Source organism: Sitophilus oryzae, unplaced genomic scaffold (genome assembly GCF_002938485.1).
Source record: "Sitophilus oryzae breed Bouriz unplaced genomic scaffold, Soryzae_2.0 scaffold_111_pilon_pilon, whole genome shotgun sequence".
In the NCBI taxonomy this organism is placed as follows: Eukaryota; Metazoa; Arthropoda; class Insecta; order Coleoptera; family Curculionidae; genus Sitophilus; species Sitophilus oryzae.
The window spans coordinates 3,049,264-3,076,775 of record NW_022145749.1 but is presented as its reverse complement, the minus strand read 5'-3'; the positions used below and the strand labels follow the sequence as shown (position 1 = coordinate 3,076,775).

At 29.6% G+C, this 27,512-nt stretch overlaps 1 protein-coding gene across 1 annotated transcript in view; it reads left to right on the top strand.

The window, feature by feature from the left end:
* Positions 1-26,150, top strand: part of LOC115883978 (sialin) — a 100,618-nt gene extending 74,468 nt beyond the window's left edge. Inside the window, exons 7-10 of the mRNA XM_030902401.1 lie at positions 11,825-11,957; positions 19,837-19,992; positions 23,625-23,710; positions 25,884-26,150. Coding sequence (XP_030758261.1) covers positions 11,825-11,957; positions 19,837-19,992; positions 23,625-23,710; positions 25,884-26,072 — 564 coding nt within the window. The 3' untranslated portion in view covers positions 26,073-26,150. The remainder of the gene's footprint in view (positions 1-11,824; positions 11,958-19,836; positions 19,993-23,624; positions 23,711-25,883) is intronic.
* The last annotated feature ends 1,362 nt before the right edge of the window (positions 26,151-27,512 follow it).

Sequence of the window (27,512 nt, the reverse complement as noted above, 5' to 3'; positions counted from 1 at the left end):
TCCAACATTGATTGTTGCTTTTTTCCATTTTTCGAAACTTTTCTTGATACGGTCCTGCTCTTCAAGCTTTTCTTCTTGTCGACGCACTTCAAAACCTTGTAAAATTTTCTCGATCCGGTCCTGTTCCTCTTGTCTTTCTTTTTGATGACGCGCCTCTAAGCCTTCCAGAATTTTCTCAAGCCGGTCCTGTTCTTCTTGTTTTTCTTTCTGGCGACGCACTTCTAGATTTTCTACAATTTTCTCCAACCGTTCTTGTCTGATTTCTTGATTCTCCATAAGCATTTTCTGTAGTTGGTCTTGTTCTTCTTGACGTCGTAGTTTTTCCTCTTCTTTTTCTCTTTCCAATCGGGCTCGTTCTTCTTCTCGTTCTTTACGGAGTCTTTCTTGATCTTCTGCTTTTTCTTTTCGCAGCCTCTCTTGTTCTTCTGCCTTTTCTCTTCTCATATTCTCCATAAAATCGCCCAATAATTTGCTTACTTCCTCCATTTTCTTCGCTTGCTGTCTCGTACCAACCATAAAAATTCCCAAATACGGTGTAAAAATCGTCCAATCCACTTAATTTCTTCTTAAAATCCTCTTGAATCCCACTTCTGACACCAATTGTTACGGATTCCGTGGGTCCACTATTTAAACTCACGATAAAATACTTAACGAATTTATTTTCTCACTTTATACACAATTACTAACACAACAAACTAACTATTTATAAGATTCCTTCACCAAATTGTCCGATTTTCAATTTCCACGCGGTATATTCAAATTTCAAAAACTGTCTCAGTTGTCGATGGCTCCGGCTTATATACTCTATTGACTGCTTCTCGAAATTTCCCCAATTCTCGGAAAGCGTACTTCTTCATACCAGACAATTCTATTGTCTGATTCCCTTACTTCTCGACTTGACTAAAAGATGGCGCCTGAAAAAGTCTTTTAATTTCTGGCGGATACGTTGCGGTTGTGCAGGCAACCAGTAATACATTTTTAATTTCTGGCGGATGCGCCATTTTTCTTGACAATACAAATGGAGAGAGTAATAGAAAATAACAAAAGTATGAAATGTCTAAAACCCACTCTAGGTAGATTCGAAATAAATAAAATAAAGGACAGGAACGGCATAGAAACTAACATTAAAGATGACATTATAAAAATCACACAGATGTTCTATACAGAACTATACGAAACAAAACGGGAACCGCCGGTAGACACCGTAAAGAAACTCCAAACAAAGATAAGAAACGTAAACTCAGAACTACAACCTGAAATAAGCAAATCGGAAATTAAGAGAGCATTGAAGAAAATGAAAAACAACAAATCACCTGGAAAAGACGGAATAACAACAGAAATGCTAAAGTACGGCGGAAAATCTGTAGTTAATACTCTTTATATTCTCCTGAATAAAATCCTAATAGAAAAAATAATCCCAAACGACTGGAAGGAATCTATAACCATCATCCTACATAAAAAAGGTGATAGGGCAGATCTAAAAAACTATCGTCCTATAACACTCCTTAACGAAATTTATAAGCTCTTCACGAAACTATTAACCGATAGACTAACAACAAAATTTGACGGATACCAAACAAAAGAACAAGCAGGCTTGACCACTTATTAACTATGAAAATACTAATAGAACGATCCAATGAATTCAACATCCCACTATACAGGGTCCGGCAATAGTGCGTCGGGCATCTGTAGCTCCTAGAATAAACAACTTGGGAATTTTGTTTAAGTGCAAACCTAAAGTATGTACCAGGATGTATTTCAGGAAAATATTTTAACTTCTATAGGGTGGCTCAAAAAAGTGTGAGTGGACCTGGATGATTTTTTTTTAATAGAACACCCTGTATATTATTGCATTTTTGGGTTCCTTTCAGATCACTTTGCATAATCCTAAGATATGAATAAATATATTTCGACAGTTTCAGAGATATTAAAAAATAAATCAAAAACATATATTTTTCAGCCCTTCTTAAAAAAATGATTAAAAATACAAGAACTGTTCTGAAATCAAGACTATTTTAGGTATTTATTTTAGATGGTCTGTACTTACTTTGTTATAAATATGAAAATCGTAAATCATACAGGATGTTTAAAATTCTACGCCAAACTTTCTAAAATATAGAATAATTTTTCTTCGTTTTTTTTAAATGGAACACCCTGTTTATAATTTTTTCAATAGACGGAGAATTAAAAAATGAACATTTTTTGTATTTAGAGTATTTCAAAAATTTTAACGATTTCGCAGATATTTGCATTTTTATATTTCATATGGCATTTTCCACAGTAAATTTTTATCAAAGCCACCCAATAATTTTTCTCTCGTATTTTACCGTTGACACCGCCATATGAAATAATACTGCGTGTATCTGCGAAACCGTTAAAAATTTTGAAATACTCTAAATACAAAAAATGTTCATTTTTTAACTCTCGATCTAATAAATAAAATAATATACAGGGTGTTCCATTTAAAAAAACAAAGAAAAAATATTTTATATTTTAGAAAGTTTGGCGTAGAATATTGAACATCCTGTATGATTTACGATTACCATATTTATAGCAAAGTAAGAACAGACCATCTATGTAAATACCTAATATACTTTTGATTTCAGAACAGTTCCTGTATTTTTAATAATTTTTTTAAGAAGGGCTGAAAAATATATATTTTTGATTTATTTTTTAATATCTCTGAAACTATCGAAATATATTTATTCATATCTTAGGGTTATGTAAAGTGATCTGAAAGGAATCCAAAAATGCAATAATATACAGGGTGTTCCATTTAAAAAAAATCATCCAGGTCCACTGACACTTTTTTGAGCCACCCTATAGAAGTTTACATATTTTCCTGAAATACATCCTGGTACATACTTTAAGTTTGCACTTAAACAAAATTCTCAAGTTTTTTATTCTAGGAGCTACAGATGCCCGACGCACTATTGCCGGACCCTGTATATTGCATTTGTAGATTTTGAAAAGACTTTTGATAGTATTGAGCACTGGGCAGTAAAAACTTCCTTAATAAATAACAGGATAGACTACAGATACGCAGAGTTAATAGCCAACATATATAGAGAAGCAACAACAACAATTAAAATCCACGAAGGAACAAAGCCAATTCGCATAGGAAGAGATGTCAGACAGGGTAACACAATATCTCTTAAACTCTTTAACCAGGCATTAGAAGACGTTTTCAAAAAATTAGGCTGGGAAGAAAAAGGTATCAAAATATGTGGACAATACTTGAATCACCTAAAATATGGGGATGATATCGCATTAATAACAGAAAAGAAAGAAGAACTGCTAGAAATGCTGGAAGAACTGGATACAGCAGCTAGAAGAATAGGCCTAAATATGAACTACACTAAAACTAAAATCATAACAAACACAGATGAAAACATAACAACCAGAATAAACCAAGAAAAAATAGAACAAGTTGAAGAGTATATATATCTGGGACAAATGATTAAACTGAAACAAGAAAACCAAACAGCTGAAATAAAGAGACGAGTAAGACTGGCCTGGGCAGCATTTGGAAAATTAAGTTACATATTAAAAAACAAAAGATATCCACAGTACCTCAAAACCAAAGTATATAATCAATGTGTACTCCCTGTACTTACTTACGGATCCCAGACTTGGACACTGACAAAATCAAATATGGATAAGGTAACAAAATCTCAAAGATCTATGGAAAGACAAGTGCTACATATAAGGCTGGCAGATAGAAAAAGGAATGAGTGGATCAGAGGAAAAACTAAAGTAAGGGATGTTAGAAGTGAAGTAGCAAAATTGAAATGGAAGTTTGCGGGTCACAATGTCCGACAGAAGGATGATCGATGGAACAAATGCATCGTAAACTGGAGACCCTGGGAGAATAGAAGTAGAGGAAGACCCCAGATGAGATGGGCGGACGATCTGAGGAAACATGCAGGCACAAGACGGATGAGCACGGCGAGAGAGAGGGAAGAGTGGGAGAGATTGGGGGAGGCCTATGTCCAACGATGGACCGAAGAGGCTGAATAGATAGATAGAATACAAATATTATAACATTTTACCTAAATTAATTTCAGTTATTGATATCCCATGTCAAATTAAATTATAATTTTTATAATATTTGTAAAATAAAAAACAGGCTAAAATAAAATTATTAACTTACTTTTAGAATAGGTATTTTTACACAATTCGGAAAACAGGTTTAAAAATGGTAAAAATGAATGATGAAATGGTCTGCCATGGCCAATTTAATTACTGAAAATACGTTGCAACAAATGCGATAAAATGTCAAACACGTAATTTACTAGAATTTTTTATTTACAAAAATTTGGTTCAAATTTATTGTTTGCAATAAAGTATCTATATCCAGCATATCTAGTAAAATACGGTTTATATTTCAACTTTGCTGATTAATGCTACGGCACTATTCAGGTTTAAATGTGTCGAGTATTTAGGTAAAACAAACACAAATGACCGAAACAGTTTAAATTTACTTTGCCCCCAACTTTGACACGCGCTCATACTAAATAGTGTAACCTATCAACTATACCGGTAACGTTAAACTACGCTCTGATCTGAAATGATTAATTGAGTTGGTAAGTGCGAGTTTGTTTGTTGCGATGGCTAGGCTTGTAGGCAATAGAGTTTGATTGGACTGCTCGGAAAGTTTATAAAATTGCACTGTGTGTTTATAAAAGTTTTAAATGCAAAGAAAAATTATAAAACATCTTGCTAAAAATGTATTACGTATTTATTTTTTAGTATTGATATCTAGTGAATGATTATGCTAATAGAACTGAAAATCATCGTTAAACACAAACTAAAATATAGAAAGCTAAGTTACTACAAAATATAGGATACTCCAAGTTTTTTTCTATTCAGACAATTAAAAATAATTGTGTTTATAATTATTTGTTAGAGTTAAATAATTGACCTAATATTGGTATTTAATTGATGGAATTTTTATTGTGAATGGAGAGGTTTAAGACATTCTGATTCAATCTCAATTTTTGATGGAATGATTTTTTGATGATGATGAATAAAAATGTTTATATTATTTTAAAAATACTAGCGTGTACCCGCGACTTCGTTCGCGTCGAATAATCATTTGTAATGATGATGATAAAGCAAAGCAAGAATTTCCATTAACATACAAACTGGATAAAATTTTCTCACATTTATGTCAGCATGAGAAAAAACAATATGGCGATGTTATTAGGGACAGTTTCATCTCGTTGGAATTTGACTTTCGAAAAATCCGTTTGCCAAAAATATGCTTTTTACGTCAAGCAGTTTAATAAGCAGAATCGTGGTTAATCAATTACCAAACTTTTTGGAACATCTTGTATGATGTTTAAAAAAATTCAAAATATGTAAAAAAAATTATGCGTGTCCGAGCGTTTTCCCGAAAGACTAACCGTTTTTTAAATAACAAATATTGTAATATTTGAGTATTGTAAGATTTGATGTAATTTTTTATTGGCGTTTTCACCCTCTTGTAATTTGAGATTCGAGAAACCCCTCTACATCCCACAGTCAATACGTTTGCCAAAAATCAGCTTTAAACGTCAAGCAGTTTAAGCAGAATCGTGATTACTCAATGGTCATATTTTATGAAACACCCTGTATAAATTTTTAAAAAAATCTTAAAATATGTAAAACAATAAAATAAAATATACGTGTTAAGAGTTTTTCCGAAAAACTCACCGGTTTTTAAATAAAAAATATTCTAATATTTGAGGGGTGGTTTCACTCCCTTAGAATTCGAGTTTCGAAAAAATCCCTTCTTATCGAACCTCTACACCCTAAAATCAATCCGTTTTCCAAAAGTCAGCTTTTTACGTCAAACGCTTTAAGCAGGATCGTGATTAATCAATTACCAGATTTTTCGAAACACCCTGTATACATTTTTAAAAAATCTTAAAATATGTAAAAAACAAAATAAAATATACGTGTTCAAGCGTTTTTTCGGAAACTTGACCGTTTTTTAAATATAAATTTTTGTAATATCTGAGGGGTGGTTTCACCCCCTTGAAACTGGAATTTCGAAAAATCCCTTCTTATCAAACCTCTATACCGTAGAATCAACCTGTATGCCAAAATTGAGCTTCTTACGTTGAGTTGTTTGAGCAGGATCGTGATTCAGTGATCAGTGAGTCAGTCACTTAAGGATTTTATATATTAATATAGAAGTATAGATTAAAATTTTTCATATTATTTTTTATTGGAATTTGCTCTGGGTAGCACTAAACATCATTAATTGAAAATAAATTTTAATAAAATTTAATACGAAATTAAATTAAATAAATAATTTATTAATTTTATTTTTATTTTTATTTTTACTTTAATTTTATTAATTGTGATTAATAAAAGTGCCTTTATCTAAACAAGGAGATCGAAATTGATAGTACATCAAGATACAACTTTTAGTCGGCATTGAATGGCCTACACAATTTTGATAAAAAAAGTTAGTGGCGCATGTTTTTTTTAATATTCCAGTGATAACCCCCGCACGTCTCTGGTGAATATGTCGACACTTTTTTAACATTAAAATATGTAGCACTTATAGTAACATTTACGCTCAAAATTTAATTCGAATCGCTAGAGCTTAATTTATAATAAATCGAAAATAAATAAAGTCTTTAATAATATACATCCTGTATATTGTAATCCAATATATTCGGATTTTTTTCACTTTTATCTAAATAATCCGCCTATTGCCTACTCAAAATTACGGGTCAGCACTGAACCTAAGAGGTTGAAATTATTTGAACAGTTTTGCAAAAATTCGCGAAATTATACATTAAACAATACGAATGTAATACGAATAGTTCCTAATGCATTATTTTTTCTGCCTGTGAATTGTAAAAAACCTATTTGTTTTGAAATGTACTTTTTATCAGTGCCCTGAAAAAATTGAATAATGTACATCTGCTTTGGGGTAAAATCCATATTTAACTTTTTATTTTCTAGAAAGAGTACATTTACGAAATTATTAACGTTTTTATATTGTATGGTTTTATTAATAAAGCCCACATCCAAAAAAACTGTACAGAGTGAGTCTTAAATATAAGTGAAAATATTGTACAAAAAAAATTGAAAATTTGGAAATTTTTGAAAAATGTTATGGATTATTTTAGTTTTTAGTAAAAAAGATTGAATATATGGCAACATAGGTAGTATATTAAATTTACAAGAAAGAAAACCCAGAAAATATCCAGTGGTTCTCAAAATTTAAGCAAAATTTTTTTTTTGGAAATTTTTAGAGTAAAATAACTCGATTATTTTAGACTTATTTGAAAAACGGTAAAGAGAAAATATGTTTATTTTATCAAGATCTACCAGCCCTGAAAATATTTGCACTTTTCGTGTAATTAATTGTCGTAAAATTTGAAAAAACGGAAATAATTCTCGAAATATACAAAATATAAGATTTTTTTACAACACCAAAAAAAATATATACGCACCTAATTATATCAATTTGCTCTTTGTGAGATTATTAATTTCTGAATAATTAAATATTTATTCCTCTCAAATCAGAAAATTCTTTATACCCAAAGGACTTTTTGACTAAAATATATTTATGTTAGGACATTAAATCTGGGGTAATGATACAACTTTATTTGGCTCGTGGCTCTTTGCAATTATGCAGGAATCCTTAATTTTTCATTTTTGTTACTTTTGATTCCTTTATTTTCACAGAATTGCTGGTTAATTTTCTTTAATATATTATTACGAAAATCATTTCGACCTAATCAAATTTCAAAAAAAAATAATTAAGAAAATTTTAATGGGATTGTTCATTATACCATTAAATTTCTTTTTTATATACCTCAAAAAGTCATGATCCTAATACAAAAGGTCAGTGGAAATTAAGTATTTAAAGCTATTATCTTACATGGCTTCGTAAATTCCTTTTATCGAATTTTTCGCACAAAGCTTAATGGATGGCGTGGAGTACAGAAAATGTTCCAGCATAATGTAATTAAAGTTTATCCAAGTTTCGATACAGGATATAAATCAGGTTGTAAGCTAAATAGTAAATTGAGAAAAAATAAACACTTCCGTTTCTACCTGAATTTTCCTAGGGATTTCCTTCACTTATTGTGTTTAAATTATGAACAACTTCATTTAAAATTTAAAAAATTACATATTACGAATATTATAGTATCAAAAAAAATTGCATTACATAGAGCATCAAATGACAATAAATGATAAATTCCCTCAAATAACACTTATGTCCAATGATCTCCATATTATACAGGGTGCGTTTCCTACGATGTTCTCTACGGGTATCTCGAAAACTACTGGAGATTTTGTGGGGTCATAAATATGCGTCTTTCAGATTTTTGAAAAAGTTCATGGCTTACTAGATATTTCGAAAAAAACAAATTTTGGCTGCTTTAAAAATTGTCCCTAATTCCATTATAGCTATAAAATGGCTGCTTTTAGACAAAAAGTCTTCAGATAAAAGTTGTAGATAATCACATCCTTAATGAGATTGTATCCTCGGTTTTTTTCTAAAGCCTGTCATTTTTGACATATGACACAAACATATTTTTTTTAAAATGGAAACCATAGCTGGCCATGACTTCATAAGAAGCGCCATTTTTTAAGCTTTTTAACGATATAAGCTATAATATGTTTTTTTTTTCAAAAAATTACAGAGTTATAGCCAATTCTTATCATTTTTAAATAATTTCACTTAGTTAGCAATGGGAACAAGTTCAATCGCCGTTGCTTTCAGAAATGTGAAACTGTCACATCCAAACTTTGTAAATTAAAATAAACAAAAATTGTAAAAAATATGAATTTTTCTAATGAAGAAATGAAGAAAAGCGTGTAGATACTCGCGCATCAATAAAGTGGTTCCAACATGACTTTCATTGTGTCCCCCCCCCATAATGAAAGAAATATTAAAAATTATTTATATCATAATTATGCGAACTCAGGGATAGGAAGAGGTGGACCAATTGCATGGGCCTCCTCGATCACCTGATCTATCCATTTTAGATTTTTTTATGCGATATGATTAACAACAAGGTTTACAAAAAAAATATGAATTAAAAGAGGCACTCGAAGTGGCGGTACGAGAAAAGTTTAATCAAGTCGACCGGTCTTTCTGTGAGAATAGGTAGTAATTTAGTTTTAAAAAGATGCAACTCAAAACAATGGCGGATTTTTTGAACATTTTCTAAAATAACTTAAAGTGTATATAGTGATATTATTTCTTTAAGTTTTAGTTTATGTAATGTACATTATAAAGAATTGTTTAATAATATATTCTGACTTTTTATAAGTTATAAATCATAACAGAATAAGAATAACATGCAATCTGAGTGAAATTATGATAGATAAGAATGAGCTATAACTAAATTTAACTTTTCTAACATGTCTTAAAAATCGTTCTCTAAAAAACGTAACATTCACCGGGCAACGTATCCTCGAAAATGTATGGTCAAGAAAAGTTGAACCGATAATCCTACACGCTTTTCTTCATTTGAAAAATTCATATTTACAATTTTTGTTTATTTTAATTTTCAAAGTTTGGATGTGACAGCTTCAAATTTCTGAGAGCAAAGACGATTAAATTTGTTTTCATGGCTAAGTGAAATTGTTTAAAAATTAATAAAATTGGCTATAAGTCAGTAATTTTTCGAAGAAGACATATTATAGCTTATATTGCTAAAAAACTTAAAAAATGGCGCTTTTTATGAAGTCACGGCCAAATATGGTTTCCATTTAAAAAAACATAATGGGAGGACACAATCTCATTAAGGATGTGATTATCTACAACTTTTATCTGAAGACTTTTTGTCTAAAATAGTTTATAATGGAATTTGGGACAATTTTTAAAATAGCCAAAATTTGTTTTCTTCGAAATATCTAGTAAGCCATGAACTTTTTCAAAAATCAGAAAGGCGCGTATTTATGACCCCACAAAACTGCAATGCTTTCCCCATTTAACCGACTCGCTATCTCCAGTAGTTTCCGAGATACCCATAGAGAACATCGTAGGAAACTCACCCTGTATATAAGATAATATATGTTCTTGAAGAACTACAAACACAAATTGAAGAACTAAATACAGCCGGCAATAAAGTAGGTCTCAAAATAAATTTAGCAAAAACTAAAGTAATGAACTAATGGACAGAAAAAACATTCTAATAAATAACACAAAAATTGGAAATAGTAGAAGTATACATATATTTGGGACAATTAATACACAGCTCGGGATCTCTACTATCACAAATCAACTAAAGAATTAAGTTAGCATGGTGTACTTATGGAAGAAGCTCAATTCAAATCTAGAATGCCATTTTATCTAAAGAAGAAAACATTCGACCAATGTGTACTACCAGGCATGACCAATGCGTGCGAAACCTGGACACTTAAAACGGTCATTACAACGAAACTACAGGTTCCACAATGCTCAATGAAACGAAATATGCTGGGAATAACCAAGAAAGACCGTAAAACAATAGAGTGGATACGATAAAAAAACAGGTACTAGATGTCATCCACAGAATCACATCCATCAAGTGGCAATGGCAGGACACCTGACAAGAAGGACGGACAACACATGGACCACAAAAATTTCAGCATGGTACCCGCGAGGAATTAAGAGACCTAGAGAAAGACTAAACCTGGTGGGACCATGGTATTAGGAAGTTAGCAGTGATAACTTGGGTTCGTATAGCCAATAATAGACAACAACGATCTCAACTACAAAGAGAGTTTCTAAATATGTGAAGGAGGCTACACCATAATTAGAAATGGTTGAATATGCTGAAAATGATGATGATGATATGTTTAAAGCAAACTCAAGCATACATTCATACAAAACACATGATCTATATTTTCCTACTTCTTAACATCAATGTCTTCTTATATTTCTTTTTTTAATTGGTTAGCATATTTTTTTTGATTTTACATATTCCTTAGTTTCTAAGCTTTAGCCCAGTGCATGTTTACAGTTATGTTGGTATATGTTTTATTTTTTGAAATTAATTTTAACGAGAGCTTAATATTAACAGCGACATGTTAAAAAGCGTTTTATTTTTCTGTTTTGAAAATATAATTTTTGAGTGGATAAGAGAATTTATAAATATATCAATTATTGTTATTATTGAAGGTGTGCACTATTCAATTTAACCAGTTAACTATTTTTTATTCATGTGATAGATTTTATTATTACAGACCTTTTATTGTGTCAAAAAGGTTTACATATCAAAAATTGATGAAAATAGTCTGGAATATTTTTTAGCGTATTTTACGGTTGGTCGCGCTTTCATTTCATTTTCATGTACTAAAATTAAAACCAAAGAGTGAAATTATTCTACAAAAAAGTTAGTTTGTATATTATTTACTATAAATTGGTTTGTTTTGATTTTTATTGAGTTTAGTAATGTAAAACATGTCCAGTGATTTTTTAATTTACTAGAGAAAATATATTCCTTTTATCGATATCTACTTGCTCTGAAAATAACTATATCTATTTAAAATTCACCCTGTATAAGGTACCCGGTGACAGTGAGTACAATTCTCGTCTACCAATCAAAGGGTCGTAGGTTCCATTCCAGCAACCGGAATCTCCTCACTCGGCTATTTTTTAATAAAAATAAAATAAATCTAGTACCTATGTCAACTCAGCTGTAAATAAGTCCTTGTGAGGCACAATCCTAAGGTAATAATAGGCGGTGGAAGCATAGAATTAATCATATTACCTTCTTTATATGAAATGGTCTTAGTTTAGAAAAAATTATAAATAGAAGGTTATAATTATTATTATTTGTAATTACTTTTTAACTTGTAAAACTAAATTTATTTTCAGACTGGATTATTTTCTGGAATGCCTCACCTTTTAAGAATGGTATGGGCCTACATTTTCTCGCAAATTGGAGACTTTCTACTCCGAACCAATAAGATGACAAGAACAAACGTGAGAAAGCTAGCAACAGTCATATGTAAGTTATTTTATTTCTTGTTACAGCTACTCATTTTATAATTTATTTTTCATGGTAATCAAAATTAATAAATAAAAACTTAAAAACTTGTCTTTGAACATTTTGAAAATTGAAAATTTTAACCTCGTATTTTTCTATAATTTATGATTAATTTCTGTCAAGTATTATAATACAGAACACGCAATATCAAGGTCTTATTTTTATATCCAAATTCTCATTTTTTAGTATAAAAGCGCTTAATCCATTTTATACTTCTAATTGATATCTGTTATGGGTTGCGGCAAAAACTAGGTCAGCTTCTTTTTTTCTGAATAATTTTTCTTTCTGAACGTGCTGTGAATAGATATATACAATTTCCTTCCTTTCTACAACTATATAACTCTAAACTAAGCCGTTATATGAATTCCAAAATAGCATCTAATGTAAAACATGTGATTAAAGAGAAATAAATTCAAATTATTAACGCAAATTATTAAAAACAATAATAGATTATAATGAGAAAAAAAATACTAGTATTGTTTTCATTGAATCAGTGTTAATATTATCGTATAGATATAAAAACTGCGTATCGCACATTAGTAGATTATGCTCAATAAAAATTGATTTTTTAGTAGCTATAAACAAAATTGTCTAGAGCCAGTATAATGAAGTTACTAATTTAAATAACATATAAATATTTGTATTGTATAGGCATTCACTATTTTTAGTTGTCTGCTGCTGCCCAATTAAACTACAATAATTTCTGTTGGTTGCTGAACTTTGTACACAAGGAATTCGGAGATACCCAAAAAATGCCTAATCGTGGATTATAAACCCAGTGATTGCTTAAAATTTTGTATTTTCTATTATTGAAAGTTTCTATTTCAGTAGCAATATTCGTAATAACTATTCATACATTAAACAGAAGTGGCGAAATTGTGATCATCAAATCATGTGAAACTAAATCTTCATAAACTTAAAAATAAAACTTTAAGACTACTGTTTTTATCTAATTAATAGGTAAAGAGTGAAAGGTTCTTGCTTTATCAATATATAATATTTAAAATAAAAGTATTTCTTGCCATATAACTGCTATTTTGTAAAATTGTCAGCTTTCAAAAATATTGAAAATCTGAAGTTTACAAAAAATTGTAGTAAATAAATAAATGCTTTTATTGTAAAAAAAATACAATTTGTAGACAAAGGTAAAGTACATAAAATACAAACAAAGAAACAAAGTAACAAAACAAGTAAACACACAAAAGAGAATACAAAACAAGTACACAAATTACATTGTCAGTCTTATTGTTTAAAATAAACATTTATAAATATAATGTGGAACAATATCGGGTAGCGGTCTATAGATTCAATTTAAACTAATTTGTTTTTAAACTCGATATTTCGTTAATTTTTATTAACTTCTTCAGGAGTAACTACAATAATAAATATAAAGAGATGAGATTAATTTATATCATTACACAAAAAAAAGGGAGAAAGGGGAAAAAGAACTATATTTTTTTTTCTTTTTTTTCCTTACAAAAGGCTAAGTACGGTCGAGATTACCACTATCACATTTATAAATATTTACAATGTCAAGAAATAAAAGTGGTATAATATTGAACTTTTAACTAACTCTGAGCGTGGGATAGGTTGATAAAGATCTACCTAAAAAAACGTAAAAAAGTAAAAAAAAATATTTTTTACAATAAAAATATTTCATTATTTATTTGTATATATTATTTTAATTACTTGTTAACATAAATAAATAAAGCTAGTCATATACTAACAACCCATTTACATTGTAAACATCAATTATATTTATATTTCAATATGTGCAAACTAAATTTATTAAAAGTGTTTTATTTATGTCTTCCTATATGAATTTTTCCTACGAACTTCGTTTATGGAAAAAAATAGAATGAAAAGGAATATCTGGCATGTGTCAATATCGGAAAGTAATAAAACGTTCGTTTGGTATGGAGAAAATTGAGCATTTTGTTACTGACCTTTTGGCCAAAAGTGAAAAATTTTGTTCCTAGGGAATATAAACTTTTTTCCTTATTAAAGTTGGTAGTTTGGAAGTTCTCTTATTTATTCAAAATGTAAAAAACGAAATATTATTGCTGACAGCAGCTCACAATGTTGTATAACATAATATACATATATGTTTTAGGGGAGATTTTTCTTGGCTTTAGGTCGTTATTTTTTGTGTTAAATTTAAATTATGTTAATAATATTTAAGAAATTATTTCTATATGACAACGTTTCGACAACCCAAGTGTCTTTTTAAAGTCATATTTCTTTCGTTATATTAAAAATAAAGGGATTGTGTTAGTTGCAAATAGGCTGAAAAGTCATAAGTATGAAAAAAAAAATCAGACAGCGCTAACTCACCACGAAAAAGCAAAAAAAATATACCTTTGATTTTAACTATAATTTTGAAAACTGAAACACATCAAAAGAAACGTGAATTCTATGAGATGGTAGAAATTCAAAAAAAACTACATTAACAAAATTTATCTGTCCTCCAAATCGATCCTCCAATAAAAAATAAGAAGGTACTATCACTTTCCAACCGTACAATAGTAGTTTATTGACACGATGAACGAAATACACGTATAGGGAAATTGGAACAACTTTTGTTGCACGTCATCAATGACACCATGCGTCGTCTTATGGAGTTTGCTGGTGGTCATACTATGATGTGCAACGAAAGTTATTTTAGTTTCCCTATATCTGTGAATTGGTATTAAGTTTTAAAATGTATGACTGTGTTAACACTTTATATTTTAAACAAATTGTGCATATCTATTCTTTTATATAACATTGGAATTATATCTATGTTTAAGGTAGGTTCTTAATTTGATTGTAGTAATTATTAAACAACATTATCCCTTTATTTTTAATATAAGGAAGGAAATATGTTCGACTTGAAAAAGACACTTGAGTAGTCGAAACGTTGTTATATAGAAATAAATTCAATATTATTTAATACTACAACATAACAACAACCAACTACAACATAATTTAAATTTAATGCCCGATATGTCAATAGTGAAATAATGTTAACATATCGAGTTCTACCTTAGTACCACAGATATAACACCTTATAATTTTATGTTAAACCTAGCAACATACCTGGGCACATCCGGCTTGAAATCTGAAAAAAACTAAAGCTGCAGTTGCTCGAATTGTTTAATACACCTTCTGTGCATTATAAGAAGTTATGCCCCACAACGAAAAGAACACTCACTTTATTATTCTAATATTGATATTAATGAACACGGTACGGTGCAATGTCAATCGCAAACTGATATGAAAAATTATACCTAGATTTATTTTCGATAAACTCTGATTATATAATACATATTTATTTATTGTTTTTAACTGCTAACAGCGGTACAATAATATATTTTTTAATGTGCTCTTATATAATATCCTTTAATTTTTGAGTATAAAGCAAAATGTTTTTTTAATTAGCATATGTATAATCAACAAAATTGCGTTAATTTTTTCATAAACCTTAATTAAAATTTATTGGCAATACTTATATGTCGTTTATCAATTCCCTATAATTATATAAAAGGTACAAGAAGCGTTTTAGATTTAAGTCATTTTAGTTATATTAAGTATTTCGTAGTTTTCCCTTTTAAAATTGAAATACGCTTTTATCATGTTTTATGCTGATTTTTACTAGTCAATTACATAACAAAAATAATATTTTTGTTAATTTTTCCTGCGGAGTTGACTATGGCTGTCTACACAGGACAATTGAACTGTTCTTTATGAAGTAAATAGTTCGAGTTCGAATAGAAACTTTCCTTTTTCGTTATCTAATAATTTACACAACTACAGCATTTAGGATACGCATACAATCCTACACTATTAATTAGAAACTATCTAATTGAGTTTAGTCACGTTTCTAAAAGTAATATTTTTATTTTAAAAGGACTGACTTTTCCAAAGAAGAACTTAAAGCAATAACATAAAATGTGTGACTAAAATCCCTGTAATGTGAAAAAATATTTTTGTTAGTAAAAACAGTTTTTTGGTGCTTTCTTTTATACTAATTTTTTAAACATGTTTTCCTAAAAAGTAGTATTCTTTAGAATATTTAAATTAATACTGACCTTTTTAAAAGTCTATATTTATTTTCCTACGACAAGTGGAATAACAAGTTTGATATTTACCGATGTCAAAAACATTCAAGCGCGTAAAAAACGTAACTTCTCAATTATTATCTGTTTTAGTTTTCCTTTCCCGATCGCTAATTGTAGAATGTTACAAAAGTTTTAATTAAAACTCTGTTACATTCGCAATAATTATCTCTAGACGAAGAAGATAGAAATATTAATACAATATTTTAGTAACTTTTATTTCAAATATTTATCGTTCTGACGTAGATCTTTCCAGTGTTGAATAAGACGTATCGTTTGATGCGTAGGCTTGCGCAAAGTGAAATTAACTTGCGTTTACGATTACGTGTTACGTATATCTTTACGTACTCGTAAAACGCAAACGTGGCGAGCCGAAGGAAGCTCGATTACGTCCGATTTGCGCCGATCATACAAAGTGGATCACCCCCTATAACTTTTTTATTTTTTCAGATAAATAAACAAGATTTGACACCTACGTTAGTATATGACATAAATCAAGATTGATTGACTTATTCAATTTTTTTTGGCCATTTCCTGTTTTACCGGAAACGACTACAACTTTTGACTTTTAAATGCCACCCTCGGTATTTTTTCACTTTATTGGATAGAAAATGACACTCTCAATAAATTGAAATATGATATGTTAACTTATAACATTCTAGCTAAAAAAATTGTATTTGAAATTTCAATCTAGAGTGCTATTTAAAAACTATATATTTTAAACAAGGAACCATAGAAAAATATATTTGATTAATATTTTTCGTGTCTTGTCCTGGCCGGTGAAAAGATGCTCAAATCGTATTTTTAATCATAACTCAATTTTTTCAAATGGAACGAGGGTGGCTAATTAGCCTATTTGGAAAAGGCATTTTTACGAATAATTTCGTATCACACACTTGATATATAGAGTCAAACTGTCGTTACATTTATGGTCAGGGCACTCATAAGTGAAATATAAAATGCTATTTTTTTTTAATTGAAAATATCAAAAGTGACATATGATATGTCATTCTATTCGAAATGTAATTTTCTGTCAAATAGTAAAAACAATACCGAGGGTGTTATTTAAAAATCAAAACTTTTAGTCATTTTTGGTGAAACAGGAAGTGATTGAGAACAATTGAATACGTCAATCAATCCGAATTTATGTCATATATACTAACATGCAATATCTAGCTTTTTTATCTGAAAAAATAAAAAAGTTATAGGCTTCAGCCATTTCTGATAAACACCCGGTATATAATATATATTCTTAATTTTTGGAGCATGTGTAACTAAAAATGGACCTTTTAAATATTACAAATTAGTCCTAAGCGCAAAAAATATTAACTTAGAATACTGATCTTTTCATGATAATAAACATTCAGCTTTATTTGATAATATTAAACGAAAAAAATCAGTTTTCAAATCGATTTAACAATTAAAACTTCATTCAGAACCTCGCAATTAATGGAATAAATTAGTAGTTTGAATTAGCGTAGAAGTTTGTTCCTTTAATTTCAATGTAAGCATTCAGAACGTCAAAATTAGTGGTAAGAATGTTCAATTAGTGGATAAAGTTAACAAACTTTTGACTTTTTCACTAATTAGTATACGTCAAAATTTGGGAGTAATGTCATTTTGGCCTTTGATTATTATTCGTCAAGAGAAATTGTGGCTAGAAATCAAAAGTTGATTGTTTGGTAAGCCAAATATTATAGTCTAAGAGCTAAATATATAATAATACTATAATATAATATATAGAATAAATATTATAGTTTTCGAGAAAGTATTTTAAGACTGGCTCTTTGATATATCTTTCATTATGCTCTCTGGAACAGCGTGCAGGCCGTCTGGCTGCCGATACTCGTTGCGTTCACTACTGCGCATCCAAAGAAGATCGTCTATTTTTTACTTAGCGCTTTAAATTCCAGTATTGAATAAAAACCAAGTAAGTCTCCATTAGCTCGGCGCGTAAAGCTTTCGCCTATGAAGCGAAGGTCAGTGGTTCGATACCGGCTGGGGGTGCAACTTTTTTATTTTTTTTTCGTTGATATTCTGATAGTAAAGTATTAAATAATTGTTTTTTTATCACCAGAACGTATGGCGTTTATGGGTTTATGATCCGTAGTGTATATAAGTAGAATTTGACACTTTCATTTGTTTTGACGGATTATTGTGGTAATTAATTACTAGATAGGTTTAAGATGGTCTGGCTGCCGCGCCGGTAGGTTGCTTTCACTACTGCGCACCACATGGGTACAGGATGTCTCATTTTCGTGCATTTTTTGGGATTTCTCGTTTATGAGTGGAGATACAATGATGCGTTTATTTTTTCACATTACTTTGCTAGTTTTTTATGTAATTAAATATTCTACCCATAGATTTGCGCATTTTCTACACATTAACATTAATCAATCTTGTTTAAAAAGAATTATTATTTTAATATATTTAATTTAACTAGATAATTTCGTTTTCCATCGTTATCTTAACAAACTGAACTGAAAATAAACTTGTGTAGCTTTTAGATAACAATCTGTTAAAAAAAAGTATTATTAAAATGATTATTAAAATAATAAACAACAGCTGAAAAAAATATTTTGAAGAAAGACAGGCAGAAATTACGGTAATAAAGCATTAAAATGTTATATTATGTTTAAATCTTTAAAATGAAATTATAAAAGAATTAAATATTTTTATGAATGAGGCAAGAAAAAATTAGGGCCAACATTTTTAGTTTTATTTTTAGACATTATGTTTAAATCATTACAATCCAATTATTATAATTGAATTAAATATTTATATTTAATATTAGTGTCAGCAAATATTTATTACTTTACTATCAGAATATAAACGAAAAAAAAAATAAAAAAGTTGCACCCCCAGCCAGTATCGAAACACTGACATTCGCTTCATATGCGAAAGCTCCACGCGCCGAGCTAATGGAGACTTGCTCGGTTTTTATTCAATACTAGAATTTAAACCGCTAAGTAAAAAATAGAGGATCTTCTTTGGATGCGCAGTAGTGAACGCAACGTGTCTCAGCAGCCAGACGGCATGCACGCTGTTCCAGAGAGCATAATAAAAGATTTATCAAAGAGCCAGACGTCTTAAAATACTTGTTTTCCCGACATTGCTAGCTCTCGTACTATTAGGCTTTCTCTGTGGATACAACTCATTACCGTAAACTGTTGCTAGGATGTTTTATTAATTTTAATTGTGTTTTTGAGACATTGTGAATGATCGCAAACTAAAAAGTATAACCACTAATTGAAACTACTAATTTATTCTACTAATTGCGATGTTCTGAATGAAGCTTAAGTCAATTGAAAAATAACTACGTTTAGAACAAAAACCGTTAGTTTTTGGTAAAAAACCATATGACAATTATAAAGGTGGAATCCAATTTAAGTAAATATATCCTTTGAACAAAAGTAATCATAAAACTATAATAACCTTAGACGACTAACTATAATAACCTTACTCTTATTTATGAATTTTTAAGTTCTGCTATTCCACATTAGACAACATTTTAAAAATCAAAGAAAGCGTTCTGCAAAACAATTATAAATACTAAAATATTATGCCTTTTGTTTGTACGACAACGCAACTACAGCCGTAGCATAAGTTTCTGACTTACGTTTCAAGAGATACGTATAAATTATGAGCCGTGCTTTAACTTTATTTATTTAGTAGTACCTATATTATGTTTACACTTAAAATAACTAAACAGCAATTTATCTTATTCTTTCTCTTGGTTTCAGGCTGTATGGGTCAAGGTATATTCATGATGTGTTTGGCATATTCAGGCTGCGATGCCACGGTCGCAATTGTATTCCTAACACTGGCCGTGGCCGTGCATGGATCCGTATCGACAGGCCCCCTGGCGAGCGTCGTAGATGTTAGTCCAAATTATGCGGGTAAGCCAATTTTTACATTTCAGTTTTGTGAATACCATTTTTTGTATAACGAAATTATTTTTAATTGATGATATTAATATTATTATACCGGGTGTTTCTCAAAACTGGTTCACCACTTAAAAGCGAAATTCTGTATGCTAGAATATGACATAAATTAGGATCGATTGACATATTCAATTGTTTTCCATCACTTCCTCTTTTACTTTTCGTCTTCGTCTTTTTACTTAATTTGATAGAAAATTATATTCTGAATAAAATGGCGTATAATATGCAAATTTTAACATTTTCAATTAAAAAATAGCATTTTAAATTTCAATTTAGAGTGCTATAGCCATAAATAAAACAATAATTTGACCCGAGATACCAATGATGTGGTACCAAATTATTCTTAAAAGAAATGCTTTTCCAAACATGCTAATGAGCTACCTTTGTTCCATTTGACAAAATTGAGTTATGATAAAATACGATTTGGACATCTTTTAACTGGCCAGGACAAGACAAGAAAAACATCGATCTAACTAACATCTAAACGATCAAATCTATTTTTCCAAAACAGGCATGGCACTCTAGATTGAAATTTAAAATACGTTATATTAAGCAAGAATGTCAAATGTTGACATATGATATGTCATTATATTCAGAGTGTCATTTTCTAACGAAGAAAGTAAAAAATTACCGAGAATGCCATTTAAAAGTCCAAAATTATAGACATTTCCGGTGAAATAGGAAGTGGCCGAAAGCAAGTCAATCATTCCTTACCTTAACAAACCAAACCAAAATAACGTACCAGATCCCGTTGATTTATCTGAAATAAGAAAAATATTATAGGGGTGGGCCACTTTAGAGAAACATCTGGTATAGAATGTTTATTTGGTTCTTACATAACTGTAAATATTAAGTGTAGGTAATAATATTTTCATGGCTGTGGTGACATCTTTACCCGATTTTGTTTTTACAGGTTCTGTCAAAAAATGCTTTGATAACATATTGCTAACAACCAAAATGTAATATATACCTTCTTGTTAAAACTCGGTTAATATTGCTAGTTTTTACAAGATCTACATGCAAAATGGCATTTATTCTGTTAATTTAACTCATTACCTCTTGTTCCTATATGTCCCTTTTAAGATTTTAAATTCACCAAGAATTTTATTCATGAAAGTAATTGTTACATAGGTTTTATACCTAGTTTTTGTCATATTCTATAATTTTTTAATTTATATCAGTCTCATTAATTTCACTGGTTCTATGGCTAGGTTATCCAGATATTCTTTAACTCTTGATAATAGAAAGTCTGTTTGTCTTTACTTGTATATTTGTCCACTTCAGTTTTGTTTTTATGAACGTACCTATCTATATTTCTCTTTAAAAAATTTTCAGATACACTTGGTATAATTTGTGAGAGACATTGAATAACATGGTCTTTTGAATAACATTGGTCTAACAAGACATAAATATTAATATTTATAATCAAAACTGCCATCTATAAGTTTATATTTAATGTTACCAATATTTCATGTATCTCTTAGATGATCAATTCTCTATTTTTCATTTTCAATTAGCATTTCATTAATTTGAGCGTTCATGGTTTTATTAATTTTATCAACAATTTTTTATTTTTTATGTAATCTTCTAATTATTCTAGAAGTTTATAAAGTTCTTTCATTTTTAAATTTAACTTTTCAAAACTGGATACGATTATTTTTATTTGAAAAAAAAAATGGAATCTATAACAAAAATTGTATTATTAAAAAAAGTTTTACACAAATCTAAAAAAAATCATAAGTTGCAACAAAATCAGTTTATTAGCAGTTCATTATGTCAGAGTTATTTCACATATTCTTATAATTTGTCTTTCAAACAAAGACAGAAATAACTTTTTATGATTTCCTCTGTCTACTGCATATACTGCATGTTTTTAATAAAATTCCATTTAGGATTTGAAAGAAGTAAAAAATATATTTAGAGAAATACTTCTATGGCTTAAAAAATCAAAATATCTAAATTAGTTATATAAATTTTAACTTAGAATTAGTGTATATTATAAAACGATTGCTGATATAAAACTTGCTTTCCATAAGGTAAAGGGTTTATTAAAGGAGTTGGGTACATAGTAAGGTACTTGACTATAATTCGCTTATAGAAGTTAAATTATTCGGAGAATCAAAAAAATTGGGTAGATCGAAGCACATAATGTAATCTGTTGGCAACTAGGGTAAAGATCAGATTATAGGTCCTATCTTTAACTAAGTTAATGTTAATAGTAAGCCATGGATATTTCGAAAATTAATATATTAAGTTTTAATTAAATTTAAAGTTCCGATAATGATTTACAGTTTAGTAAATGTAAGTTTATTAAAACATAAGTAACTACCGGTAAGTTTAGAGGATAAAACCATTGAAAATTTCTTGCTTTTCTTAAATGATGCATACTTTATAACAATAAATTTTTACTTGGTAATTTATTTTCAGTACTTGTAAAAGAATTCTCTGTTGAAGTAAATTACTTTGTAATGAGTTACGTATACAAAACATTACACATACTCAAAGAATTAAAATAATGATATAAAGTATTGCACACCATGTGTGGTTTAATCGCAAGAAAATAAAGTAGTCGGATACTGGTTTGTCCTCAATGAATCTCTTTGGAAAAAGCTAAAAAAAGCTAAATTTATAGAATTAGTTTTTAATATGAAATAATAATACTAGTCTCTTGAAAAATATATGTTTGTTTCACCAACCCTATAGAAATGAGCAAGTCAAGCAGTAACAGCCTCAAAAATCGAATTACTTTTAGTATTTTTTAAATGCAATGGTAAAGATTTTATTTAAAAAAGTTTTTCGTCTATTTTGCGCTTCCTTTTTTTTATCTGAGCAGGGATCGATACAGATAAATGTTTTTTTTTCTGGATGCATGAGCAAGTGAGGCCTGATCCTATTTCCATAAAAGAAGTGTGGCCCTCTTATAGCCAAAGTTTGGCAACTATATAGGCTGAGTAATTCTTGGATTTACGCTAGTACACAATTGAAAACGGCCAGTGATACATCTAACAGAAACGTTGTGCATACATATTTTTAATATTAAAAATAATATGAGGACAAGAAGTTATTTTGTTCCACTGTATGCAAATTTCATGATTATCGATAAATCCGTCAAAAAAAAACGTCGTCAAACTAAACCAAACTAGCCAAAAATTATTTACACAATTCAAGGAAGTCTAATAATTTGTCATAAAGCAATATATCACTAATGCTAATAAATAACACATGTAATATCCGATATTTAAACACAACTATACAACGTACATGGATATAAATTCACGGAATAAGCGCTAATCATGTCAAAATTATCCATTAGAACACTGCATGTCGTGAGATGTCTATTCAGCTGTGCTTTATACGATGCCGTACGCGTTGGACGTATTTAAACCTGGCTCCAATCCTCTCTTTCATACCATATCCATAATTCTGATTGTGAATAATGGGCGCTTTGTTCCGGCCCATTGATCGAGTAACACCTGATGTCAAAAATACCGTTTAAATCATCCAGCCCTGAACATACTGAATTTATTTTATTGAATTCTGGAAAATTAGACATATCGATGTATTTCATTTGTCAGTTTTAATTCTAGGGGTCATTCTTGGAATGATGAACACTGCGGCTGCTTTTGTTGGGTTCTTTACACCTGCTGTTGTCGGATACTTGACTTTTCAAAACGTAAGTACCATTTGTTTTATTTTATTTATTGCTGTTGACAGTTTTATTGTTATTATGTTTACAGTTCACGTTTGGACACTTACTGTGAAATTCATCCTGTTAACATCTAAAACATTTTTATCATAATTTTTTATTTTAATAAATATTTGAAAAATGTTTCAATCAACTCTATCAAGCAGTAGTGTTGTTGCTGCTATATTTATAGTATCTGTTATTAAATAGTTTCAAAAATAGCTAAATATTTTCTACAAAATCTCAACAAATTGAGTATTTCAGAATCATTATTAAGTATCTACATATTTTAATATCTTTATTAAGTATTAACATATTTTAATCGTAGCCACTAAAATTATGAAAAACAATTTACACAAAATTGAGTAAATTATAACTTATTTTACACCTTCCGTAACTATGTAACTGTAACGGCTTTGTATTTTCCAGAGAGAATGGTCTCTAACTTTTTGATCTTGGATTTCAAAATATCTTTCACATATAAAACATGTTTTATATCTTTTTATTCCTTATCTAAATAAGGAAAACTTGAGTTAACTAAATCTAGTAAACTCATTTTTTTTTCCTTACTGGTCCATGAGACTTTCTCTAATCTATTTTGAATAGATGTAAATATTTCTTAAATAATTTTCCATGCGGGAAACAAAGATTAGAAACGCTATTTAGCTCTTCAAAAAAAATCCAATGGGTATTTCGCCACTGTAAGAAAATCTACAAAATAAAATAGTTTTTTTTTTGCAAGCACTGTTAACCCAACGGAGACTCGCTTGTGAACAGTGTCTTACTAATAAACAAATATGATTAACGGCCAAAAAAATGCTTAACGTTTCAAGAAGTATATCTCTTCCCGTCGTCGGAAGCAGAAAAACACAAAGAACAGAGAAAAAAACCTTTTTAGATATTTAAAATATCTAAATACAATTATTCGAGATCACTTTAGTTTTTTTTCAACAGATTTAATTTTTCAACAGATACGTCTATAAACACCATTGACGTTCTTAAAAAGTCGCGTTTATTTAGTTGATGCTTTTCAATATGCAGAATTTTGTTGCAAATCGCACAATTTTTAAACAAACATGTACATAAAAAAAAATATAGATAAATATTGATTATTTCATTTCCTTTTTGTCGAAGTCAGTTTTTTTATAAAGTTTTTCCTTGTGAACCTAAAATTCTTAAACATAATTTAAAAACTGAGTTTATCAAAACATAAAAAAAATATAGTTATATCAGCGAAGACTTTATTCTCTAAAATATTAATATAGTAGTAATACCATATGATTAAAAAAAGGCGTCAGAGATAGCTTAGGAATTAAGATCGCTCTCATTTCATATGTAAATTATACAGGGTGAGTCTTAAATAAGTGCAAATATTTTTAAGGGTAGTATATTTCGACCTCAGAAACACAGAAATTTTTTGGAATTTTTTTTAGTTTTTAGTTAAAAACACAATTTATTGATAATATGGTAACATCGGCAGTCGATTAATTTTACAAGAAAGAAAATCCAAAAAGGATCCAGTGGTTCTCCAAATTTAAGCAAGAAATACCTCTTTTAAATTTTCAAAGTAAAATAACTCGGATATTTTGGAGTTATTGAAAAAACGGTAAAGAAAAAAGATGTTTCTTTTATCGAACTCTGACAGCCCTGAAAATATTTACACTTATTTAAAACTCACCCTGTATATTGGAAATGCCATCAGTCTTCATTTCTAAGCCAATAGGTAGGTGTTTTTATTTCGATCGGTATTTTATCGAGATGTATTTTAGAAATGCCATATTGTATTAATTAAAGCTGTTATTTTATTTCTTTATGTATACTCATTATTTTCATTTATAATTGTAAAGGGATCAAAAACGGAAAATTTAAATCCTTAATGGTATTTTTAAGAAAACATAACAATATATAAATATTAAATAAAATTATAAAATCTGTTATCTAACAGTAATACATCTATTGTAAAAATTTCAATGGATACGTGAAAGTTTCTGTTGAAGTAAAATACTTTTAAGCATATTAAAAATTCAATTATTTTTTTGTTTTAACTTATTTTAGAATTTTCTTTGCTCCAAGAAATAAAAAGAATGTTATTAAAACTTCTAAATTTTATAGTTACTACAGTACCACTCTTTCTATATATATTTTTTTGTATGTATTTTAGCAAACGACACCCCAGTGGCAAAAAGTATTTTGGATCGCTAGTGGCTGGCTGTTCATCAGTGGAATTATGTATGTAATTTTTGCAAAATCTGAACTACAGCCTTGGAATTCACCAGAGAAGGCCAAAGAACATCCCGAAGAAGAGCTTATGGTTATAAAAACTGAAAAAAGTAGCAAAAGTGATGTATAGCATAATTAGAATCGGTATAATGTTCCTAAATAATGTAAATAAATTTTCTTAAGATAATAAAATTGACTAAAACTAACATTTTATTCTCCCCTTCAAACAACCGTTTAAGATTTAATATTTAAAGGAAAATTACATGTATAAGTACAGTCAAATCTTATTTTCAATTGAAAATAAAAATATTTACGTGATATGAAAGAGTAAAATGAATTTATAAAATAAAAATAAGTCTCTAAAAACATTTAATCTAATTGCAAGGAATATAATTTTAAGACTTTTTAAGAGTTTTTTTATAATTTAGAGCTTGCTAGATGACTTATCCCTCCCTCCGGGAACAATCTGATGTTTTAATCAGCGAAAAAATTGATTTTTAAGAGGATTAAACTTCTTATCTTGAATACAAACGCCATTTGTTTTATTTAATGAATTAAGAAGATTATTCAAAGTAAAGTACTAGGAATAGCTTGGTAAACATCATCTTGTATTTTTTAGTTTAAACGTATATTAGAAATGAATAAATGTTTTTAAATATAGATTATCGGTTGTATCTATCCAGGGGGTAAGTACATGGGGCAATGTGGTGTACAACCTAGGGGTATTGTCGGGTAGTGCAGGGCAATGTCAGGCATTGCGGGGCATTGTGGGGCATTGCGGAGATATTATGAGGCATTGTTGGAAAATACAAGGTATTGTGAGGCATTGTTGAGCACTATGAGGCATTGAAAGGGCAATGTGGTGCAATATTTAAGCTAAATATATTGCGCGCGCATCCTTCCACCATCACTTTGATTACGTCATTACATCACCAACACTCAAACGTCTTGCAGTCGTCAGCGCAACGGGTCAACGCTCTAGCACCAGCCAGCTTGTTTATTGTTTTGGAGTATGTAGTTATTGTCGCAGTATGTATATGGGAGTTCATTTTAAGCGATAACACTATTGCTATCCCCAAAATGGAAAGAGCTATACTGTCTGTTAAATTAGGGAAAAGTTGCCTGTCTGCAGTTTCTATACCTACCTATAAATATAAACTGTTCGTCTGTTATTAATCCTAAATTGTTTTTGCGAAAGCGAGTTTATTTTTTTTATTTCTGTTATGTGTAGTTTTTTAATAAAAATATAAATATTATGGTTGTGCCTTTAGGTAATTTATTATGACAAGAAGATACATAAGAACTATGCCGGGGCTATAAAAAAGTGTTTACCCTTTTTAATATTATTTGTCTCTTTTCACCACATGCAATGAAAAGAGCTAGATATATATTGCATTAGGGGACATTGCCAGGCAATACGGGGCATTCTTGGAAAATACGAGGCATTATTGGGCAATACGGAGCATTGTCGGGCATGATTGAGTAGGAAAGGGGCACTGCGGGGCAATATTCGAGTAATCGAGGCATTCGTTGCCTTTTGGTGTACCGTGAAGTGGGGTGACTTTACCCA